The following is a 24,421-nucleotide window of genomic DNA, read 5'->3' as shown; positions in this document are numbered from 1 at the left end:
TGACTTTCTCAGGGCTTAACAGAGTGTTAAAAAAGGGGAGCATACCACATTGGGGTTGAAGGGAGGGGTGATCTTCTTTGCATTGAGGTCATCCCAGTTGATGGGGGTGAAGAATATGTGGTTCTTAATTTCAATCTGGAAAAGAAATGACAAAACAATTAAATGATGCTCGTCACCACGTGTGGTGTGTAAACAATCAAATGAGATGGAGACTTACGAAGTCGTCGGAGCAGCCCAGTCTCTTTGTCCGGTCTTTTTGCAGCAGGCCCTCCAGCAGGTGTCTAGCCGAGTTGGAAATGTTGGGTTTCAGCTGCAGTGGCTTGTTCAGGATGTTGTCGTACATCTCTGCTGTGTTGCGGCTGTAGAACGGAGGCTGGTGGCAGAATAAAAGAGGAAATTAGCATAAATGCCTGTAATATTTTCAGTGTTCCAAATAAGACAACAGTAAATATCTAATTTTATTCCAATTTAAAGTAATGTAATATGATTAGAAGTACTCACCAGGCCATACAGCATCTCATAGAGAACAGCTCCTAAACACCACCAGTCTACTGTCCTGTCATACGGCTGCTTGTGCAACACCTCAGGAGCCAAATACTGCAGAGGGAGAAAAAGAACAAAAGATGATAAGAAATGGTAAGTTAAAACGGTCAGCTATTACAGACAACTGTGAGAAAACCTTAACAGCAGAGCCACACTGAACAGCTTCTCCTTACCTCTGGAGTACCGCAGAAAGTTGATGTTGTCCCATTGGGTTCAATGTTCTCTTTGCAGAGTCCAAAATCTGTGAGAATGATGTGTCCTTGGGAGTCCAGCAGGATGTTTTCTGGTTTCAGGTCTCTGTAGACAATGTTTAGTGAGTGCAGGTATCCCAGTGCGCTGGCGATCTCTGCTGCATAGAACCTGGCTCTGGGCTCGAGGAAGCAGCGCTCTCTCTGCAGGTGGTAGAACAACTGGAACATAGAGGGAAACAGAAAAAAGTGTCTTTGAAACAAGTGCAGAGAGCAGTTTTGTTCCTGATAACTAAACTTGATTACACTGTTAGAATTATATATATAAGTAGGGGTAGGAAATTAATGGATGAAAAAAGACAGAGACAGAAAGGAAACCGGATGGGAGGAAATTAAGAGGCAGGATGGCGACAGCTTAAAAAGTTTGACAAGAGAAGACAGATGAATTGAGGACCAAAGGTGGAGTGAGAGACCGGCAGGATGGAGGGAAAAAGAGAGAAAGGAGAAAAAGAGAGTAAATGCATCCTGCTTCCTGATGAGGCCCATATTTAATCAGCACTGTCTTTGCTCGTCCAACAATCACAGGAAATTAGCTCGATTAGAGGCACACCAAGTCTGAATGGCGCTGCTATTTTTGGCCCACAGTTTTTTCTGCTGTCCCAACCCCCCCCCTCCTCGATGATTTCCTGAGAGGTGTTTCCTTTAGTTTAAAAGAAAAAAAAAAACAGAGAGCAGCAGCTTCTATTCTTCTTCTCATGACAGGATATCCCCTCTGTCTGTCTCTGCTCTGTCTCATCTTTGTTTCTGATCTGGAAAGGCATTACTATTCCTTTAAACTCCTCCTCAGTTTACAGGTCACGTCTGGTGCCTCTGTTCCCTTTCGTTTCTTCCTCTATCTCAAAGTTATCCTCTAATTTATTCGACCTTAATTCCAGCATTAAATAGATCAGACTGTCCATCTTTCTACGTGTCAGCAGTTGAGCTAGTAACTCACTTCTCCGCCATTGATGTAGTCCAAGATGAAGTACAGTTTGTCCGCTGTTTGGAAAGAATAGTGCAGGCCCACCAAGAACGGGTGCTTGACATTCTTCAACAGCACATTCCTCTCTGACATAATGTGTTTTTCCTGATTGAAACAAAGAGAGGTGGTTAGGGGGGATGACATGAACACACCTTGCGTGGTATGCTTGCAATTTGTGTGTACGAGTTCAAATTCAAAAACATGTCTGCAAGCACACATACCTCCTTCTTCTTGAGAATGGCCTTCTTCTGTAAGACTTTCACAGCGTAGAAGTTGTCATCCGTGCGATGGCGTGCAAGCAAAACCTTTCCGAAGCTACCCTTGCCGATAACCTTGAGGAAGTGGAAGTCGCTGGGCTTGGCCGAAGGATTGGATGATGGGCCGAGGTTGATCTGTTGGGATGGACTGGGCTGTGAGGGAAGGACAGAGATGATTAAAAAAAGTTGGAGCCATAACATGTATGATAAGCATGAAAACAGAGGATATGCCCGTATATTGCACAATTCATTTTACTTACAGGAGGAGAGGGGTTTGTGTTCATGAGCTCAGGATCCTGAGGAGGACTCAAGTTCAGGATGGACTGAACCTCGGAACTGAAAAACAACAACAACCACACCGAGTTCAAACTTAGTTCATCTCCACACAAATGACCAAAGATTTGCACTAATATGAAAAGACTAACATCATTCCACACATCAAATATTTCTTCAGTGCAGTATAACTAGAATGTTTGGTTGGGTTTCCCAATGTTTCAATCTCCACTCTGAGTGCAGAACAATAATATGAGTCAGATGTGAGTTGATACTCACTGCTTGCAGGCGTAGGAGTTTGTGGCTAGCCTCTGAATGAAGTCGTTCAGACCCATCCTCCTTTGTTTCATAAAAGCTGCAAAACAATGGAAAAAATAAGACGGATGGAAAGATTATTTACACTGGACTAAAAAGGAAAAAAGCAACATAGAGATTCCACTAATCATCATCATAAATTAAAATCTTGTTGTTATCCATACCCGTGACTAATGCCACTAGCCCTCTAGACTTCGAGTAAGTCAGCACAGGCTCTTGCGTTTCTGTTATGACCGTCATGATGAGTTAAAAAGCAGCTCCGCGATTCCAGACTGCCAAAAACCAAACTCCATCTAGCCCTGGCACTCGCTTTACATAGGGCTACGAAGAGGGAGGAGCTGTCTCTCTCCACCCCATACGCCACAACACTCCATACCCCCTACTCCACCTCCCGGGTGGGCGTGATCCTTGGTAAACATTTAGCTTTGGTAAGTGAACCAAGAGAAGGCGATCGATCCCGTTTTTCGACAAATCAGCGGTCATTGCGCTCCCAACGCGTCATGGCCGCACATCAGCCGTGCTTGCGTCAAAAACATGGACAAAAGGCAGAAAAAAAGATGTGATTACTACTGTACTCACTGTAAAGTTGGAATGGTATTTGCACATAAGTTTGTGCAATACCATTCCAACTTTAACACCCCCGAGAGTAAGGCGAGAGTCAGGCAGTCTGAACCGACCACGAAATAAACACATTTTCAATCTACACACACAAAAACTGCAAACACAAACCCTATGGGCAAATGAAATCCAGATGTATCCAGTAAACAGCCTAACATATGGTGCCACTTAGTGTTTCAGGCATACAGGATGGACTTTGTCTTACAAATGAGTGCACACTAAAACAGAACTGATCGAGACATTCGTGACTGTTCCACAAGTCCCTGTTTATTTCTGTCATTCCTGCACCGTGTGTATTCGCGCTGAGTGTACAGTAAGGTTCAGTACAAATAATTTGATAGCCTCGTCACGAGGACTATCAAGTTCAATTTTTGGCTGTTCCTCTTTTAAAACCGTCGGGAGTGACGCAGGCTGTCCCGGCACACAAAGGACAAGAGGGAGAGCCTGAGCCGAGGGAGGCCAGATGCCAAGAAAAGCCACTGGTAGTGGAAAAGTACAGAGTGAAACTCCTGTACACAGTCAGTCCAAAGTAAAACAAAGACGAAACAGTGTGTTTTTAACTTACCAGTAAGAAAAAAGCAAAGTATTAGAATATGAGGGTTGAAAAAATGTGTGTAACAATGCAGAAAATGATTAGTTTTCTGCGCTGGCACACTTGAAGAGCAGACGGGCTCAGTTATACACGGTTATGTAAGGCACCTGGTTCAAGTTCTATCTACACCCCTCCGTGGAATGTGCGTAAGATGATATCTCATGTGAAGGCCAAAAGCACTTAATCGAGACGCCGATCACTGTGCGTGAGGAGAACGGAGACAAACGCACTCTAAGTACCAAAGTGGCGCCGCACAATTTTTGAAACACAAGAAAAATGCATTTTTAAAAGATCTCAATTCCGTAGTTAATATCAAAAGAAAAAAACTGCACTGCAATAAGATTCCACAGAAAACAAACCTTTCAGCTCGGAAGTTTTCATTTTGTCTACCTGCAGCATCACCGGAGCTCAACAAGTTGCAAGAGAGACTTACCAAGCTCTCACCTGCGCTTTTAAAGAGACTCTCTATCAGCAAGACAATTAAATAGATATGAGCATCATAAATCCAGGTCATGGGATTATGGGATGAATGGGAGCCCCCCCCCCCCCCCCCCCCCCCCACCCCACCCCACATACACCAAGTATGTGTGCCTGTGTTTTCTTCGCAGGACACACTGACACACACAGACATGCACAAACTGTGTTAGAAGCGCTTGCTTTGCATTAGTTAACTATTAAAATACGCATACCTGCGCCGCTCTGCTGCGCCGTAAGTGTCTAAAAAAAACCCCACTGCGGATTTGTAGTTTCCTACAAGTGTACGATCCAAATACAACAGCGATTTTTTTTCTTTCTTTCTTTGTAAAACGATTGCCGGTGTTTTCAAAAGTATACTGAGCGTACTTACACGTCAGAGATGTCGTTTTGTCTTTCATGTGGATGCTTCTATATCCCAATCACTACTAGAACAAAGGTTTGGCTCCTCGGCAGGGAGGTAATCGAACTACACCGCATTCCTTTTCTTGAAGACCTTCATCCAGCATTTTTTTTCTTCTTTCTTTAAAAGGGCGGATACGTCCCGCCTCTATTTCCTTCCACTCTCCAAGTTTTGTGTTTCGTTGCATGGTTGCATGACTTTTCTCGAGGGCGGGGGTTTTGCTGCCTTCAAATGCTCCCCTTGAGTTTGCTCGAGTTGTAAGTTAAGCGTTTAAACTTTGAACTTTAATTTAAAAATACCCCGTGATCCTGATGATAAGTGGAAAAGGATGAATGGATGAATAAAAGTGTCCACACAAAAATGCACATGTTTATTTCCACCCTACATTGATATGGATTTAAGGGTAAGGCTAATATTAAGTATGAGCTAATAATCCTCATCATCCATCTGTATTGTATACTTGGGATTGTACTTCCCTGTGACAGCATTACGAAGCTGGGTTATAGTTAAAGGCTAAGTGTAGAAGAAGAATAACATTTCCCCCTTTAAAAAAAAGTTCATTTTCACATCCAGTGTTTTTCCACCAGCCACCCGAGGTTCACACGCTGCGCTCAGAATTAAAAAAGATGCAGAAATTCACAGAGTTGGCAAGTTGGCCGTTGCCAGTGTTTGGGCCTTTAATTAACCTGTCTATTGATGAAATGCTTTCTCATTATCCTGAGTACTTTTATCTACCTGATATGTTCTTACGGTAGTGTCTTTCATGAATTTTCCCATATTTCTTTTTCTTTGGGAGTCTTTGGGAGTGAGTGAGATAAGGCATCTCAGTGATAAGTGAAAGGAAGCAGGGGAGGTGAGGATACAAATGACAAGGCAGTGATCATTTATTGCAGTTCTGCACGAACTCTGACGTAAACTGCGCCTTTTTCAAAAAAAAAGTTGTGCAATGCAGTTTATGTTGTTTTTATCTTAATTTTTTGTGGGTATTTATTAACAGTGCCTTGGCACACCTGTGTCAGGAGCAACAGGAGCAATGCCGAGTTCTTATCGATTAATGAGCTAAACCTTGGAGCCTGAATATGTCTGCTTTTCATGAAATTATTTAGCCTTGGTCTATTCTGAGAAGCCGTTTTCTCTTTTTTGATCAGCTGCAAGCATCAACATTTATATAGTCGGTTAAAAACAGATTACATAAAAGTTATAAATTCCTTTGCATGTTATGACATGACAACTCTGTACTTGTTGGAGAAACACTTGTTGGCAAGCGCAGCTGTAAGATGTTTCTTGTGGTTGCACACCAGGTTTGCACACGTTACTAGGGGGGATTTTGGACCACTCCTCTTTACAGAAACTCTATAAAACCTTTCAGTTTCAATTGTCATGTTGGAAAATCCACCTTCAGTGTTCTCTCTAAGGGAAGGAGGTTCTCTGCCAAGATTTGATGGTGCATGGACCCTCAGTGCCAAGAAGTCGTCCTGTACCCTTAGCAGAAAAACAGCCCAAAGCATAATGTCTCCACCTCCATGCTTGACTGTGGAGATGTTCTGTGGAGATGTTCTTTGGGACATGCTCAGCATTTCTGACATAGCAGGTCGAGTTGAAGCCAAAGAGCTCCATTTTGGTTTCATCTGACCACACTTTCTTCCTTGCCTCTCTGAATCATTTAGACGTTCAGTGGCAAACTTAAGGGTCTGTACATATGCTTCTATTACATCGTAGCGTGTTACCACTCGTGTCCTTGGTGACTGTTGTCCCATCTGCCTTCAGATCATTAACAAGCTCCTCCCGTGTAGCTTGCAAAGCAGTTTATAACTTTTATGTAATGTGTTTTTTATATCTGGATTTTTAGTTGACGTTCTTTCTCTCTCCATTAAAATGAAACTTCCATAAAAATTAAAGACTGTTCACGTCTTTGTATGTGAGCAAACTCAAATTCAGCAGGGGATCAAATAATTATTTCCCCCAGAGTCTGATTGATATGTTGGCTATTAGGAATCTGCACACTGTAGTTTTGCTCACGGGCACTTATAAAACTACCCTGCCAGTCTTGGTGTTCTGAATCGAACTTTCTAGTCTCACACTCAAAGATGAGAATTGTGCAGAGTCAGGTTGTTTCCATGGGTGACTCTGCAGTTTTTTAAATACAGCCTCAACTTTTTACTGCTGTCTCTTCTTCTCCCTTAAGTCAGGGCAAAATCTATTATTAATCTGCCCACCACAGCCACCTGATTCACATACTCACACATACACATAACGCTGAGCTGGAGGGCAAAACAAACCTGCAGGGAGTCTGAAAGGACATGCAAGCACCCACAAGCCTGAAGAGAGACCCACAGAGCACACTTTCTAAAAAAGGGAGAAAGGGCACAAGAGTACTTGGAAGCACATCCTAAATTTGCTCCACATGCCCGTCCTCACTGCACCACCAAGAACTGAGTGAAAGATATTTATTACTGAGGCAGTGCAAGGTGCTGTGTGGTAGTGACATCCTTCAATGGGCATTTAATCTACGATTCTGCGTGACACTTCAGCAACACTCCGCGTGGGATTAAAACTGACATCTTTTATCAACATTCGGAAAATTCAGAAATGCCACACAAGTTGAAGCATCTAATATTTCTTCCTTCAAAAAATAGCAAGATGACAGGAAAATGACATACCAAGAGAGAGCTACTGTAGTGCTGAACTTGAAAAATTAGTCTTTAGCAGAATGACTTGCATTTTGTCCTCAGAGGAATGGCTGAAAATATAGCCATTTCTGCACTGAGGGAGAAGATTTAAAAAGATGACGATGAAGACGAAGAAGAAGACGCTGCCTTACCTTCGTCAGGGTGTAAGCATTGATCTTCACTCTGCACTTGTTTGGTCATAGCCAAGAGTCGAATGAAATGAGAGCAAAGTGTTGAGCGAAGATCAGAAGAGAGGAAGAAATTGGAGCGAGGGAGCGGCTGTAACAAAGGTTCTCTCAGTGTTTTTCCTATCTGGCCTGCTTTCGCCTCAGGATTCGCAGGCTGCTCCAAGCTCAGGCCTGAACAAGAGGAGGCTCCCACAATACTCACGCTGTGTGTTTGCTGCCTATGTGTGTGAGACACTAGTATGTTATGTAACCCGTGAGTGGCACTGCCATCAATGCCAAAGAAATAACTGACTCACACAGAGACCCTGTGAGCCATGAAAGGACAGGATGGGGTTGACTTGGTGCAGGATATTAGAGTTGTAGTATACATGGAAACACAATCCTGCTGCCTCATCCCACCCACCTTTAGCATAGCCACACATACACAAAGACCGGCATATGCCCATTTTCATCCTGTTTCCGGCATCTGGCATCCGTTTATTAAATACGCTCATCTCTTTCAGCCTCTCATCCGTCCATGTCCTAATGTCCACTCTTTGTGTGTCGAGGATGGTGAGGGTGCTTGTGAGTAAAGCTGATCTGGTGATGAATGTGAATGAGCCTTGGCGATGAGGAACCAAATGACACTGTTATATAAAGTCCTCGGCTGTTCACAGAGGACAGCTAGGCTTTTATTTTGGACATGGAGGACTGTCAGATGGCCCGCTTGACTATCAATATCGATACCGCATCCTTTGCTTCCCGGTTTGATCTTTGCTTTGATGGACATGTCCACTGGGTCACCTGTGGCATTTGAGGCGTATATGTTTGGCCCTGAAGTTTCCTAATCACTTCCTTGAAGTAAAATGGCAAGTCACTCAATCACCAAAAATTCCCATTTCCTTGAAATGTTTATGTAACTCCAGGAAGACACTCATGATAGTGTCAGAGATGGCATAGCGTTTTACTAGAAAACTGTTACATCACTGTTACATTTTTATTTTTATCTGTGATTAGTAGCTTAGCTGAGAAAAGTGGAGCAAGCTAATCTCGACCTATATATATATTTCTATTAAAGGTCTTATTATTAATTTTTAAGGTGTAATACAAATTAATGTGTTCAGACTTTCTTCTCAGTCCTGTGATATCACTTTGGATTTGCAGTGTTATTATGGAATTGTATGTTATATTACGAATTATATGCATATATTTGTGTTGTATTTGCAAATATGTGCGTGCTGTGTGTAGGCGTGAGCAGCATGTTTGTGTGTTAAGCGCTGAAAGGCAGGTTGACACAGGTAAATGATGCGTCATACACGCAGGGAAAAAAAGAGTAAATAATAGCTTTAAAACAGACCTTTTGATAATATTGTACATCAGAACAAAAGGAAAATTTGAGAACACGCACCCCCGCATGCACACACTCAAATCCAGGCTTAGCAATTAACATGTTATATAAACCTGCTGCCACAGGGAAAAGCACCATAAGTCAATGTGTACATGCTGATTTATAGCACTAGCATATTTGTGTTTCCAGTAAGGGTTTCTTTTGCAAGTAGTGTTGGTTACATAAGACTGCCCTTATTGTAAAAATTAGCCAGTCAGATCCCTGCTCCCTATAATTATTATTATTACTGGATCAATCCCTCAGTCTTTGTCTCTCTGCACCGCTTCATGTGTCACATACATCGGTGCATCACTGTAAACGACTCATATGTGACGGTCCTCAACTTCTAAGTACTCCAAAAGCCACTAATTGCTCAATGTGGATCGACAGGATGTAGCAGCATGACAGCGGAGGCCACAGGAACAGCTTGTCACCATCTCCGCTAATTGCTTGGATTTCTATCCATCCGCTGAAAACTCCCATTATTAACAGGCACACTACTGCCAGCCAAAAAAAAAAAAAAAAAACCAGAATACGGTTCTTGTCACATTTCTTACCTGCAGATCTGCAGCACAGTTGCTGCAGTAGTACAGAATGCAAGTTTACTTCAGGACTGTGCTTAAGCTCAAACAGGCACTTAAACTTCAGATTTAAAATGTTTTGCCGACTATGAAATACCTTTCTCTTGTAAAGGAAAATATATTTTTTTAGCTATAAAAGCACTGAATTTTACGAGGTTTTGTACAGGCCTTGATAAGCAACTATCACACCGCTGTTATCGATTGCAAATTTATCATATTAATTGTTAACTGATCATTTGAAAACCCTTTTTTAAACTATGTGAGCATAACTCTAGTTAAGTGTCTGGTTCATCAGCCTCCACACATTTGAGAACACTTTCAAAATGGCTAGTCATTTTTCTAAAACTCCAAAGTTGTTGGTTACTCCAATGCAAAGCAACCTAAAATCTCAATACGAGAGTGTGTACTACTCCCTTCACAGAGCAGCCCAACTGCCTCAAACCACAGCAGAAAGATAAGCTGCATCAATGAGCAATTGGACAAGAAGAAACAGACCTCTAACAGGTCCTCAGATGACAAAAGTCAGATTTGTGTAGGGAGTAGTACACGCCATTGTACTGCACCTTTAATTCTTAGAACAAAAATATTTGTTCTAAATATTTTGGGCACTACAAATGCTTATGAATGAGAACATTTCTGTATAGATAAAGTTTATATGATAAGCTTTTTGCAAATGACGCACTTTGATTGTCGTCTAATCACTGGAAGGTCACTGGTTCAAATCTTAGCTGCTCCAACAAGTCAAAGTCAAGCAAGGATACAGCCCAAAGAAACAGAGCCTTGAGCTGACCCTGATGCATTCATCAGTGTGTTTTTGTGAATGTTAGACGAGACATACAAAAAAGTACGTATAGAATTGTTAAAATGAGCTCAACCTTAGCCATTAAAAGCTTATTTCTGCAGTAATAATAAACAACAATATAGTAACAGTCATATAACACTGGTATTTAAATGCAATATGGTTCTTCTTGTGGTTCTTTATAGCACTAAGTGACATTTACGTATTACTTAAAATTTCACTTTCTACACAGTTAATGATAGTACAAGCAAATAATTTAATTGGAAACAGATAGCTCCTAAAGATTCTGTACAATTCCAGTGCAAAGCAGGAAATGCTAAATGTTGCCTTTCATCTGATATTTATTACTTAGAATTAATAAACTGAATTTGCAAAGAGGGAGGAAAGTGGTTCGTGGGAACGCACACACAGAGACACACACGGACATACTCGGTGGAGCCTATGCTTTGGCTATTGTGTTAATTGACAGCCACTGAAAGAAGATAGGCAGTGTGTGCCAAAACATGTCACGCATACAGCCTATGCACTTTGTACTGGAGCTTGATTTGTGGCACAACTGTGAAGCATGATGGAAAATTAAAGTACAGTCACTTACTGTCATTTTGGCCATAAACCAAGGTAGACTTTCACCCAACTGTACACATGTAAGCAACAAGCGCCCGAGAGGTTGTAAACAGAAAAGGTCACTGCATTGTGTGCATAATGATCGGTCCTGAGGATTGCCTCTGTAACTACTGCTTTGCAAGTTTCCACAAAACAAATAAGTAATCTTGGTTTCTGAACAACAGTTATTATCCCAGGAGTTTAGAGGGTGGATCAGAGGGCAAAGTGGTGAGGTAAGGTGAAGTCACAACCTCATTAGGTTTGGACTAAGACGCAACAACAAACAAGTAGAGCAAAATGAAGATTACTTTGGACTTACAGAAAAAAATAAACGTCACTGGCGACAATAAAGAGAAATGAGCTGGGACTGCTGGAGTGGGATGGTGGAAAGAAACAACAGAGGAATACGAGTTTGTGATGTGGAGTCACAGTAGGAAAGCAGAGGGAAAGAAGGAGGAGGCAGGAAATGGAAGAATACAAAACAACAGGCTTAGTTGCTGGTTACTTACTGCTGTCACCAGGGCAACAGTAGCTGTCTGGGTCTGACTCATTGTGGTAGTACAGGTCCATAGCCTGGGGGGAAAATATGGCACCACTTAGAAAAAGCAAGTCAAATACTCAAGAGAAACAAATATAAAAGTAAGATTGTTCTTGTTATTTTAGTTGGTGTTTTAAAATCCATTTTATGGCATACATCTAAATACACTAAAGAAACAGCTATATACTGTAAAATAATATCTATGTACAGTAGAATAACACCCAAGTACAACAAAATAACATCTATCTACAGTGAAATAATCCATATCAAGACAAATTCGATTCATTGCTAGTTGATTAAAAGGTCAAAATCCATTCCTTCCCTTTAGTCGATGCTTTTTTGCTTGATTTGCTAGAATAAAATATAAAGGGGGGAAAATGCAATAAAATAAAGCTAAGCTGTTTTGAAATCATCAGTCTAAGTTGATATTCTTAACTATATAAATGGTGACTATATGAGGTGTGACCTTTTTGACTGCTGGCATTTTAAAGCACGCTGGTTTTCTCCCACACTGATTTAGGCCTTCATTCCAGCTAGCTCCCCTCGACATGTCTTATTAAGGCTGGATTCCCAGTGTGAGACTTCACTGATTCTCTTGGTTTCCTGTTCTAAAAAGTGGTTGGATCGCTTGCTTTAAACGACAGTATAACAGCATCATTGTTCTTCAGTCAGACAGAATGCCAAAATGAAACTCATCTCGTTCAGTTGGGCCAAAGACATTTACAGGATACAAGAGTTGCTGCAGGAAGACTGCAGGGAGAAAAAAGTGCCTCTGAAGCTGATATACTATGCTACATATTGATACATAGAATTTAATTGTTAATGATACTTTGGTGTCTAAATAGCATTTTATTGTTGAGGTAAGATGAGCTAGTCAACTTACAAACTGGAGCTTACATTTGCTTCTAAAAGAGCAATGCACACAGGAAGGGGCTGGGATGACTAGGCAAAAGTAATCACTGTGGATGGGTACACAGTTCTCATACTCTCAAAGGGTACCAATGGGAGTAAAGTATCCACTAACTGACCTACGACTAGGTGTGAAGCAAAATGCAGGGTTTATATAATGGATTATGCATTATATAGCTACGGGGCTTAGTTAATAAATGTCTAATATGCTTTCCAACCTATAATTTATCAATCACATGTATCCTTTGCTTCCATTGAAAGCCACTTTAATTTTTGACTCAAAGCTGAGTTGTATTTACCTCAATATCTGACCATTTCTTCTTCTAAATGATTATTTAACCTGTTCAATTACCCAGGTCTTTCAGTTTCATTGAGTTTTGATGGTCTTTGGTCATCACACCACTTCTAGTCTCTTCCTGTGTGCATGGCTCTTTATAAGTAAGCTTTCATAGAATTTTATCTATTATTTATTTGGATTTCTGTGAATCTGTTGCTTAAAACAAAAATAGCTAACAACTTGAATGTGGAAATGACTCTTTAATAAATTTGCTTAAAACTCATCTATATTCCAAACATGAAAAATGGGCCCTGACTAGACCAGGCAACAGACTAGAAAGACTAGATTGATAACTATAAAAGGAAAAATGTATTTTTAATGCAAAACCTTTATCTGGGAAGCATAAATAAATGTAATGGAGTCAACATATCCGCATCTGAAGTTGGATGTCTTTTACTTTGTCAAAACATTTCTCTGCATGTGACAGGCAGAAATGACTCACACATACGAGTGTAAACACACAAGTCCCAATAGTAGCTTCTTAAGCTTGTCCCACTTTTTCTTTTTCCACATACAACATAACCGGCAGCTGTCACAGGACCGGCAGCATTTGCATCTCAGGGCATTCCCATCAAAGTGCACTGCCTTGTCAGATATTAGTTTTCAATGATGTTGCCGTCTGTCATCAACTTTTCAAAGTGGCTCCTGGTAAACACAATCTTAGCCTACTTTGTTGTTCCACATTGCAGCACGGAAAACTTAGTAGTCTCCCATGAGTGTTTTTTCAAGATCGAAACAAGCCGAGGGATAAGGATGTGTGTGCGTGTGCCTGTGTGTCTGCACAAAAGTTATTCCAATCCCATCAGTTTGTTCACTCATTCAGAGGCAAAGCTTTGAGCAGTTTGCCTGTCACATCAGTCATTTAACCTCTAAGTCTTTATATAGCTGACAGTTGCTGCATCTTTCCATCGTTCCTCTCAGACACGAATACTGTAAACAAATATATGACTCACTGTTCATATCCCCTCATACTGTCAACATCTTTCTCTACAGTCTACAATCGCTTCACCATTCATGCTCCTTTCTCATTTCTCCTTGGATTTACACTTGCATCTGTCTTTCTGCCTTCCCCGTTAACCCCCTCCTGACTAACTTTCCTTTTCTTCAGGTTGTTTATTGATTCAGCGAAGGTCTGATGGAGATGTATCCATAGCGATGGTGAATCTGGGGTTTCTGTTCATTAATATTTCATCATATTTTCCAAAAGAAGACCAGTGTGGCTTGTTGAAGCAGAGAGAACAAGGTTGAAGAATTTATTTAATTTTATTTTTTTCTGTGTTGGGATCAAGGGGAGGTAGCGGTCTGTGTAACTTGACAGTGAATCATCGGATGAGGCACATTTAACAGCAAAAAAAGAAAAGAAGCATTTCGACTTTTACCAACAAAGGACTGAGGAACTCTGATCTGGGTTCGTTTTAGCAAAAGAAAGATATAAAAAATAGAGTTACTCACAGAACTTCATTTATACCAACAGAAAAAAAATCTTGTCATCCTTTCTTAAACTTAACAGCTTACCGCTACCATAGCTAGGTAAAACCAGTAAACTGTTAATTATTTATTAAGCTGGCAGATAAGAACTTGAGTTCCCTGAATAATTTTGGGCAGTAGGAATGTGGCATGCCCTATTATCCAAGGGGAGAGAGGCAAATATTAAACCATGTTAACTTGTTATACATTTACCTCAGTAGCAACATTTTGAAGCAGGTGAATGACACTTTCATTACATAAAGACGAAGAATGGCGAAGAGGTAATAAAAACTGGTAAGCACTTATCTGGTAAAGGTCCTTAACGCTGCTACAAAGGTGAACTCTACTCTGAATACAAAAGGGAGGCTCAGCAATGCAACTAGTGTGCCCATCAGCATTTTGCACTACAGAGAGTAGGAGTCAAATGATCCATAATAAAACTGTAGGTGCCGTGGAAAACAGATCTTCATGTAGAGAATTATCTTCTAAAATCATGTCAACATTCACGGAAAACACACTGCACCACAGAAAAAAGAAAATGAGCTGAAATTAATGTTTGGGGAGGATTTGACAGAGACCTTTAGAAATCCTGCAAAATACCACAAAGACTTCCATTGCCTACTTTATGGGAGCACTGTAGCAGTAACTACTCCTACTGCCTGGTGGTGCATTTATTTAATCAGTCTTTTCACATATAACATATAGATTTGAAATGTTTTATTTCCACATACAGGTATTATAGATATTATATAACAACGGTTTTGGTAATGATTTCTTTGGAGATTTCCTTAATTTTCCTGCTTAATACACCTGGAATTCCCATCACTCTTGGATCCACTGTTTATCTCAACAAGTTAGCATTTGATGCAATAATCTGAGTAGCTGTAGAATAAACTTGCCTGTGTACGCTGGCGTGGCTGCCAGGTGTCCTCTAGGGCGTAGCTGATGTAGGGCCCGCTGCAAATAGAACACTCCAGCATGACGGGGCTGGCCAAGAGGGGTGAGGCGTGAATCCCCCAGGATGAGCAGCCACACAGGTGGAGGTCGGGCTCTGCTTCCTTCTGCTTGCCTGTACCGTCACCATGATGGCGAGCCAGCATTTTCCACTTCCTAACCTGAAAATTTAGAGAAGTCGTGTTCTTTCATTAGCCAATAAAGTTTCAAACAGAATAATATCCAAGACTAATAGAACTTTATTGATACGCTGGTTATAGCAGTAAAAAACCTGGATAGTTTTACAGTATGACACATTTACCGGTCAAGGCAGTTTAACCAATTTACTAGTTAAATTATGCCTCAAATTATGTGTTTAAAAAAATTGTGAGTGACATTTTTAAATTTGATGGATTAAACTGTACTGGGTTTGATCCATTCATGAATCAAATAACTGAGACTCGGATTTGCTTTGCACTGGATAAACTGAGTGAGTCAGGCTCAGTCTTAGCAGTAATCTTCTCTCTTGTGACAGCTGCACAGTGACACATGCTCCAGAGGACAATTTCTCCACAAACATCCTCTTCTCAATCACTACTTAGTGAGTGGCCAGCAACACTGCCAGAACACATATCAGAAACAGAAATAATTTAAGAGCTCTGTCACACACACATATAAAAGTGAGAGGAGGTCTGGGAGAGAAATATATCACACATGTGACAGTGTAAACTAAAGTCAAGGTGCAAATATTTCTTGAGGAAGCCAAATCACACTGATATATGTGCCAGTGACCTAGAAAAGCTCTTATGTAAGGGAAATGTTGCCCTTGGCATGCAGAGTAGACATGTTCAGTGACTGGAGCCATTTCAAATGAATCTTATCAAGGCCTCTATCGGCGGTCACTGCTCTGCTCACCCAACATTACAGTTGCATAGGAGTGCATGAAGAAATACAGTGTGTGAGTGACGTTGCATGTGAGCATATTTGAGGTGAATTTTGCAACTCGGTGTAAAAAAGTTTCCTGTATGTGGATAGTTCAGGTCTTGATTTTAGCTGTTACCCAATGTTAGAAGGAGAGTTCATAATGAGCTGTTTTCTCTGGTCACATACTGTTCCAATGACATTTAGTCATAGTCACTGTCTTAAAGGAACAATTAAGCATTTTATAAAAATGTGTGTTTGCTTCTGGCTGAGGTTTACATAAGAGTGGATGGATACGATTTCCTTATCTGTTTGTTAATTCAGCTAACGCCAGCAGCCAAACAGTCTAGCTTAGCAAAACGAATTTTTTAAAAAAGGTGTGAAATATGTGAAAACAACTTTTTTCGGTAACAAAAGTTAATAAAATCTATGTATCAGAACGTCTGTAAGAGGAAAAATTATGTTTTTTATATTTGTAGAAAAATGTGAGAGAGTCACGTTAGGTGCTGTTTTGCTGTTCTGAACAGTGGCTAGCAAAACAAACAAAAAAAGACTACAAGGAGTAAGTAGCAAGAAAAACAGTTTCTCTTTAAAAAAAACCCCATCTGTCTCATGCACACCAGGAGGACTAACAGCTTTGTGCTTTACAGTGTGTTGTTAAGCTGTGACACAAATACTTCACTGCCAGTGTCGACTTGTTTCAGGTGACCCAGATAAATGGCTATTGAACTTCACTTCACACTGAACCTCAGTAAAATAGTAAGTATGCACACCCATGAATCAGTGTCTTCTTAAAATGAGGTTAGATTCAGGCAGAGAAATTGTACTGGAAATCTTTTAGAGTGGAGGCAAACTGTATATGATTGAATATCTTAACAAATCAAGCTAATAAGTTAGCATTCCAAGTAATGCCCCATAAATTCATGAATTATTACTGTCAGTCTGTTTATATGCAAATTAAAACCAAAAACCTTCAGGGAAAAATATTTGTGTCTCTGAGGTTGTGTTATTTTTGTATTTTGACATAATCAGGCTAGCATTTTCTGTCTTTGTGTTTTTGCTAGGCTAACTACTGTAGCTAAAGACATGAAGTCAATATCAGTCATCTTATATAGTCAGAGAATGTATATATTTCCCCAAATGTGACTATTCTTAGTGATTTACATAAACAGGAACATAGCTCTGTGGTTTTAATAAACTTAAATGTACCATTGTGAAACCAGTTAGAGACTTGTTGATGTATGAAAGGATGTACACATTTAACTTCATATTAGAAAGGAAATGTGATAGACCTGAGTTGTCAGTGACTGAATGTGTGTTTTTGTGCATTTCATCATATTTAATTATGTGCAGTATTACCCTCGGTATGCAAGTCTAAATCGAACGAGTGCTATTCATTCGATTGGACCGTACATGTTTATCATGCATGCTTTTTTATTGAATGGCCTCTATCTGAGCCTCCTTCTGGGGTTATGAAAATTCATGTCCGCAGGGAGTGCATATCACACGCACACATACAAATATATGTATGCCGTTTCCACATTCCCAGTCCTTTCCCTGCTCCTTTGACCTTGTTTTGTGCTGTGACCAATAAGAAAACAGTGGTTACATTATGTAAGCACTCTCCAACAACATCTGTCCTTTCACCTCATCAACTCAGGAAGTAATATTTTCCATGTTTATACCAGGAGACATCAGCTACATAGCTCTGTGAAAACTCAATCTGAGCAATTTTTAAAGCTTCCTGCTTCCTGTCAGCAAGGAGAAAGATGGCTTTGGCCAGTAATAAATTAATATAAAACTGCCTAAAGGTATGCCCTTAAGCCCCATACAGTAGACTTTGCCATGAAACTGTATGATAAAGCTCCAAGTCAAGAGGCTTTTGCACAGCAGATAACAACAGTGTTTTTTGGTGCTGTCAACAGCCAGCCCACGGCTCAGCTCTCTCTCTTGGTAACCCTTTTGTGGCCTTCTCCTGCTTATCCGTTCATGTCCTTCACCAGCTCCCCTCAGTGTGTAAGTCTAAATCGACCTGGCTTAAATTGAACAGCAACGTGAAGACAAAGAAAAATATGTTTGAAAGACAGAACGATAAACCAAGATGGTCTTACATAAAATATCCAATTATAGGTCCCCCAACCTCCCCAAACCGTTCTTAGATGGCAAACAGGTCTTAAAATTAATGAGAGATGGTAGGAAATCTGATCCAAGTAGTGAACAGGCTATGCCTAAACTATGATTCAGACAGTCCACGTGGAATAAAATCACCAAATGTGTGCAATATATCCAACTGGAAATTGAGCCCCAGAGCCAGAGAAAAAAGGAGAGTTCTGGAGACCCGAAATTAAAAACAAGACAGAGAATAATACCACTGTTAAAGAGAGAAGTGGATAAGGAGTAAATTTGGGATTTCAAGATTTGGATATTGACCCTAAGCTGCTTTTGAGCTTTCATCTGGGCTCATTCTAATTTTCAATGGATTTGCTTGAATGCTTTCATCTTGAAATCTCAAGGACTGCGGTGACAAGGTCTCTGAACCCTGTCTTCTTAGCAATACATTAATATTCATGGTCATTTACTATGCCTCAGCCCATGGCCCCTTTTAAAGATAATATAATGCTATCTTTTCCCATTTTTTGGAAGTTTTTCCCCACATTTCTTTATATATTATCTATTGATAACTATACATTTTAAAAAAATCCTCAGCATTTAAATTAAAATTGATTAAAAAAACAAGGTGGCAACATGTCTGGCTGAATTTAAAAATGCTGCTTCATGGTTCATTGTCCCATGTTGGCTTTTCTGCACCTTATACTTCATTCTGTTCAATAGTTTCATACTTTGTTAAGCAACATTAACTTTTATGTGTTATACTTAAAAAAAAACAAAAAACAGTGAACCCATGTGAGGACATACAGGGTTTTTTTTTTAAAAAACACAGTAAAATAACAACTTCCTGCTCAACTTCCTGACTAAGACTTGTTTTTATATTCATCAGGCCCAACTAATCCCAAATAGCTAGGATAAATTAAAAATGTTTCCCAAATGAGAACTCAGGAGGTTATTTATTTAAAGCTAGAATAAAGATCTGTTGAAGCTACTTTGTTGAAGATAGTTGAAGCTACTTTCTCTTGCAGTATAAACTAGGATGTTTTCTCATAGGACAACAAATATCCAGTTGAAATCTATACATTACACACATAGTGTACTACACAGGGTGTACTAACAGATTTAGGCCAAAATTGAGACACAAATTACAGCAAAATGCACACAATGCACAACAGGAGCAGCTTGTATTTGGGTACTAAGGCCACAGTACAACACAAAAATCATTTCCAGCTGAGATGAGCATGTTACTGGGAGAAGCAAATGTTTTGCCTCAGTCTCAGGGAGCTACTGAGCCTCTGTGGCACAGCATTTCTGGCTTTAGCTCTGGGACAGCAAGGGGGAAGATGGGATTAGCGGGGTTCTCAGGGTAGATTAGAACAACAGTAATTCCTAAATTCCCTCACAATGAAACAAGGGATTTTTTTTCCAGTGGGTCAAGAAAAGAGGAAGAGATGTAGTAACATGAATGGGAATCTCAAGACAGTCATTAGCATTAACATAATTCAAAATACTTGTTTGTGTCAGTTACTCTTATTGTTTAACCCTGTCTTCAATCGTTCTTTGTTCAAAATATCAGGTAAAAACGTCCTCAAACTAACCTGTCACTACATGTCAAGCAGTCATAAAACAGGTATCTCTTCCTGTGTACCTTGAATGCCTTCAATGTCTGTTCAAACTTCAGAGATTATCAGAATACCTCTTAACACCACAAACAATCTGCCTTACTTTCTCTGCCTCACCTGCCTCTAGTTTGTTATTGATAGATCTGGCTGAATCTCCACAAAGCAAAATTCCCACAGCAGATACAGGAAACTGTAGCCAAGGTATGAAGTGCCTCCACTCTGTTTATTTATCTTTTCTTGGGGCTTGGCAAAGAAAAAAGCCCGCCTGTATGATATTGCAGTAACAATGGAAACAAATGCACTGTGCCATTTTAGAGCATATATATGCATTCACTGTGAGCAAAGATGAGAGATCATGTGAGAAAAGCAACTCCAAGTTTGCATGCCAACCACATTCTTCGCCTGCCAGAGCACTTGGCTGTGGAACAAAAGAAAAGGAAAGGATTAGCAGTTTTCCATTGCTAAGTTTATGCTAAACAGTGGTAGCTTAGAACTGCTTTCCGGGGCACTGGGAGACTTCCTTTATTTATATGTTAATTAAATATTTTTAAATTGGGGGAGATATTATTAGTCATTGGCATGACTGGTAATAATGTAAAAGTATCAAGGTTGTAAATGATATGACGCATCCTTTGATGTAGGTAAACTGATACAGTCAAAAAAAAGTCAACCAGTTGACTTCTTCAGGTTTTTCCAGGTGAGCAAGCCAAAGCAGGCAGCAAGCCAAACTGACAGCAACTATCTTCATACTGGTGCTAAGCAGGTGTCATATGTGGTGGGGGCTGCTCAGGTGGTAGAGGAGGGTCAGAAGGTCTGAGTTCGATCCCCGAGGTCCTCTAATCTGCAATTTGAAGTTTCCTTGGGCAAGATACTGAACCCTAAGTTGCGTCTGATGTATCCAAGACACTGTGAGGTTGTGAATGTTAATAAAAAAAAGTTCTGTGAATGTATGGGTGAATGGGGCTTGTTGCAGGAAAGCACTTTGAGTGCTCAATTAAAGTAGAAAAGTGCTATATATAAGTACTAATCTATTTACCTCACCCCATCATCATACCTCACCAAGTGCGGCATTCAACAGACTGGTGTGGTTTTAAATTTTTGCCGTCACACAGATGGCAAAGATTTGTGACCATAGGCTATTCTAAACTATTCAAAAGAGTACCATCAGAAGTTTGGAATGAGAGGTATTTTTCCCCTGGTATTGGTACAGTATGCATGACAAGCCAACAACTTGGAACGGGATTTTGGCTCCCAGTGCTCTCTGTGTAATTCTTTGTATCAAATATAATTGGGCCTTGTGGGTTGTTACTCTTAATTCCTTCTTATTCCCAGTAGTAACTAAGACCTATATTTCGACAGTAATGCGATTCACGGTAAATGCGACTCAAGCTGGTGAACAGAGGACAAAGTTCAGTAGTTCATTAAGTACACCTAGTTGCAATTAATACAGGGCCAGCAGCCCTGCAATAAATCATGTCATTTTGTTATTTTGTGGAGGGCATTGTTAAAAAAACTGTAAACTTATAAATTTAATTGAAAATGCAGCAGCTTGAGGGTTTCTATCCAGTTTTCACAGGTCACATCCCCCAGCTGGGAGATCAGACTGGAATCCAGAGTGAGTTTGTGTGCCAGTGAAAAGGTCACAAGTAAATCAGTGGAATCTGTCTCACAAGTCATTAACTATCAGCGTCATCAAAAAGTAACAGAGTGTACAGCAAGGGCTCTTCTTAGGTAACACTACGTCAGGAGCCAGAGTCTCGAGTGCAAAGTGCAGCAATAGAACATTTACACTTTAAAAAGAAAATACCACTTATCTGAGAAGTCAGTGTCAACAGCCAATATGTGGGCCTACAACAGGGCCATTTCTACCTCTGAAGTCTGCCAGCATGTGTGATTCAACACCTTACATGCAGCTGTACTCGTGATCACCCCTACAGTCGCTTGACAGGATCTTGCAAAAGAATTAACTCTAGCATCATGCTTCCTCCCTGATCTCCTTCTCTGACTCAGATACAATGCATCAGCATTCGTGGAAGAGGACTTTAGCCCGCAGGGCCTTGTCACTTGCTAAAGGAGAACAGAAAAGGTAGATTTATGATAGACCGCCTCCCTCTGTGGAGAACAAAACGTCACGGCCAACTGACCCATGAGACATTTGCTTTAAAATGCAGATGACACCAGTATCATCTGGGCCGGTACAAAGGTACACTATGATCTAGCTGACTCTGACAAAATATTAACAAGAAGAACTTACTAACTGTCAAATGAGGCTTTTTTCTGGGTCCGAGAACATTTCAAAAGAAACCTTTTGAAATGTGCTTTGCTGTGAGTTAATGGATAGTGAATCCTGTCTCACAGGGATGCATCAGCGTAGATAAATATCACTGTTCTTCTTGACTTCCCTCATCTCTCAGGATTTCTTCGGCCGGCCCTCATCCTTTTTGCTTTTTCCTTCCTTCCTTCCTACTTTGGTCTAATGCACTCTCTCTTTTTCTCTTGCATGAATGAGTTTTGGACAGTAAACAGAAAAGGGAATAGACTGGGCCAGGCGATTCTGGGTAAGATTGGTGTTTAAAACATACTGAGTAGATGGACTTATTAACAATATCACCTGATCAGCTTCCGGAACAGGATGTAAGGAAATTACTAAACACTAATCCCACAGAGCAAATCAGAGCCTCTCTTATGAGAAATGAAGTCATATACAGTGTTAAGCGTTACAAAGTAATGCATTATTGTGCAAAATTAAGTAATCACATTACAGTTACAATTATGTTGTAACTTGTGTTATAATAGTATATTCTTGAGTTATCTGCGCACCAGGTGGATAGAAAGAAAAAAACATCAAACAAACATGCTCTTTTCTCCTTCCTGCGCACTTGCGCTACAGTTAGCTGATTTTAGTTCAGGTGCTGCAGGAATAAAATGGTGAAGTTGGTCCAGCAAGACAACTTTTGAAGACTGTGGACGTTACTTTTATTTTTATTGCACAAAAGGACAGCATGAAGGTAAAGTGGAAACTGCATCCAGGATGGAGCAATTGTATCATACTGCTAACACAAATTTATCTCTTTGCTTACATTTGCACAACCAGCATGCTAATGCTAAGCTAGCCAAGATTGCGTTGTCAGCTTTGTGCTCAAACCTAAAAACTGAAGGAGAGATCTTGTGTGTGTCCTCATTAGGATAGGGAATTGTGTTGGTGTGCGGGACAGTAGCCTATAGGTTTATATAATTACCTGGTAGTCATGAGACAGTGCTTTTCAGGTCATTTTACGGAGTAATGAGAAAGTAACAAGTCTTGTAACAACTTACTAATTAGGTAACATTCAGCATTACTTTTAAGAAAAGTAACAAGTAATGTGTAATACATTACTTTTCGTGATTAATAACAATATATTGCTCTTATATTATACTATTAAACTGTAATTATTTTATACAGTATAATGTTAGGGGCTTTGCGAGAGGACAAATAAGTAGAAGGAAAGAACGGTTTAGGAAACAACAGGGATGAGATGCACTTCTATAGCAGTGGCTGACAATTAGCTCATGGAGGTCAGTTATGATCCTCAATCCTGCCATCGCTGCAGTTAACATTGCATGTGGGTTTTTTCTGTTAGTCAAAATGTAGTCAAATCTCAATGCACAGACGTAATATACACTTTTTCAAAAAACACAAAAAAGGGACCCCTTAAAACTCCAGTACTTGCTTAAGAATTATTCCGTTTTAAAGACTCCCATATGGAAAAGATATATATAAATCTTATAAAGTTTGTATCTGTCTTGTGTGAAACTTGTATGAAAAGCATACAAGAGTGAAAACAGATATAAGATCCCTTGAAAAATTATATAATGAAACTTGTATGTTTTGGATACTTACTAAAACAATATATAAAAGTAATGAGAAAGTGGCCACTTTCATGAGTAAATCATGTAAGCCTTTGTTACGTCCCTCTGCAGCCCCTAATCATCTCAATGTTTTCAGCTGGTGCTAATTGGCCACACCTAGTCAGGTGTGGATAAAAGCATACCTGAGGCAAGCTTCCCGGGGAGCTTACTAGTCTTTGCCTTGGTGGCACTAGCCACTTTAGCCAACCTGATAGTCCATTTTAAGATAAAACCTCTTTTCACCTACACTCTAGTATTCGTCTCCTTTTTTATGTTGCGGCTTTTGAGCCGGGTCGTAACACCTTATATGATTTACTCATGAAAGTGGCCACTTTCATGAGTTAAATCATATAAGTTTTTACTATTTCTTTTCCATATGGGCTTTTTCAGTGTCAAGGTAATCCAGGAGTCACTCTTCCAAACTGTGAATAAATACAACACAGTACTTCCTTAAAGTTCCCTGATCTAAAACTCACGATTAGCCCTTTAAATGAGATAAGATTAAGTATAAAACTTAAATATTAATGAGTTATATAAGATTGTCCATGTTGTGAAATTGTATTTTTTGTCAAATTCTTAGAAAATAACAGTTTGGACAGTTGTTTTGGGGTTTTTTAAATCTATTTATGTAACGAAATTTCAAAGATTTCTGAGAAAACCTGAATAAAGCACATTAGGCACTCTTGAAATCATAAGCCGAGAGAGAGAAATCACATGTTGGGACAACCAGGAGTCACCAAAGGTTCACGCTGTTTTCATTTTTCATTAAGTCTTCATCAAGAATGGTGCAGGCTCGATTTAAGAGAT

The 24,421-nt window shown here is 40.0% G+C and overlaps 1 protein-coding gene across 1 annotated transcript in view; it reads right to left on the bottom strand.

The window, feature by feature from the left end:
• sgk1 (serum/glucocorticoid regulated kinase 1) overlaps positions 1 to 24,421 on the bottom strand; it is a 35,845-nt gene that overhangs the window by 1,624 nt on the left and 9,800 nt on the right. Inside the window, exons 4-13 of the mRNA XM_026194208.2 lie at positions 15,041 to 15,256; positions 11,400 to 11,463; positions 2,562 to 2,637; positions 2,270 to 2,345; positions 1,974 to 2,162; positions 1,726 to 1,857; positions 717 to 953; positions 502 to 597; positions 218 to 373; positions 46 to 135 (exon numbers count right to left, since the gene is read on the bottom strand). Of these exons, the coding sequence (XP_026049993.1) occupies positions 46 to 135; positions 218 to 373; positions 502 to 597; positions 717 to 953; positions 1,726 to 1,857; positions 1,974 to 2,162; positions 2,270 to 2,345; positions 2,562 to 2,637; positions 11,400 to 11,463; positions 15,041 to 15,256 (1,332 nt within the window). The remainder of the gene's footprint in view (positions 1 to 45; positions 136 to 217; positions 374 to 501; positions 598 to 716; positions 954 to 1,725; positions 1,858 to 1,973; positions 2,163 to 2,269; positions 2,346 to 2,561; positions 2,638 to 11,399; positions 11,464 to 15,040; positions 15,257 to 24,421) is intronic.

This window comes from Astatotilapia calliptera, chromosome 15, assembly GCF_964374335.1.
Source record: "Astatotilapia calliptera chromosome 15, fAstCal68.1, whole genome shotgun sequence".
Taxonomy (NCBI): Eukaryota; Metazoa; Chordata; class Actinopteri; order Cichliformes; family Cichlidae; genus Astatotilapia; species Astatotilapia calliptera.
This window is presented reverse-complemented; position numbering and strand designations above follow the sequence as displayed.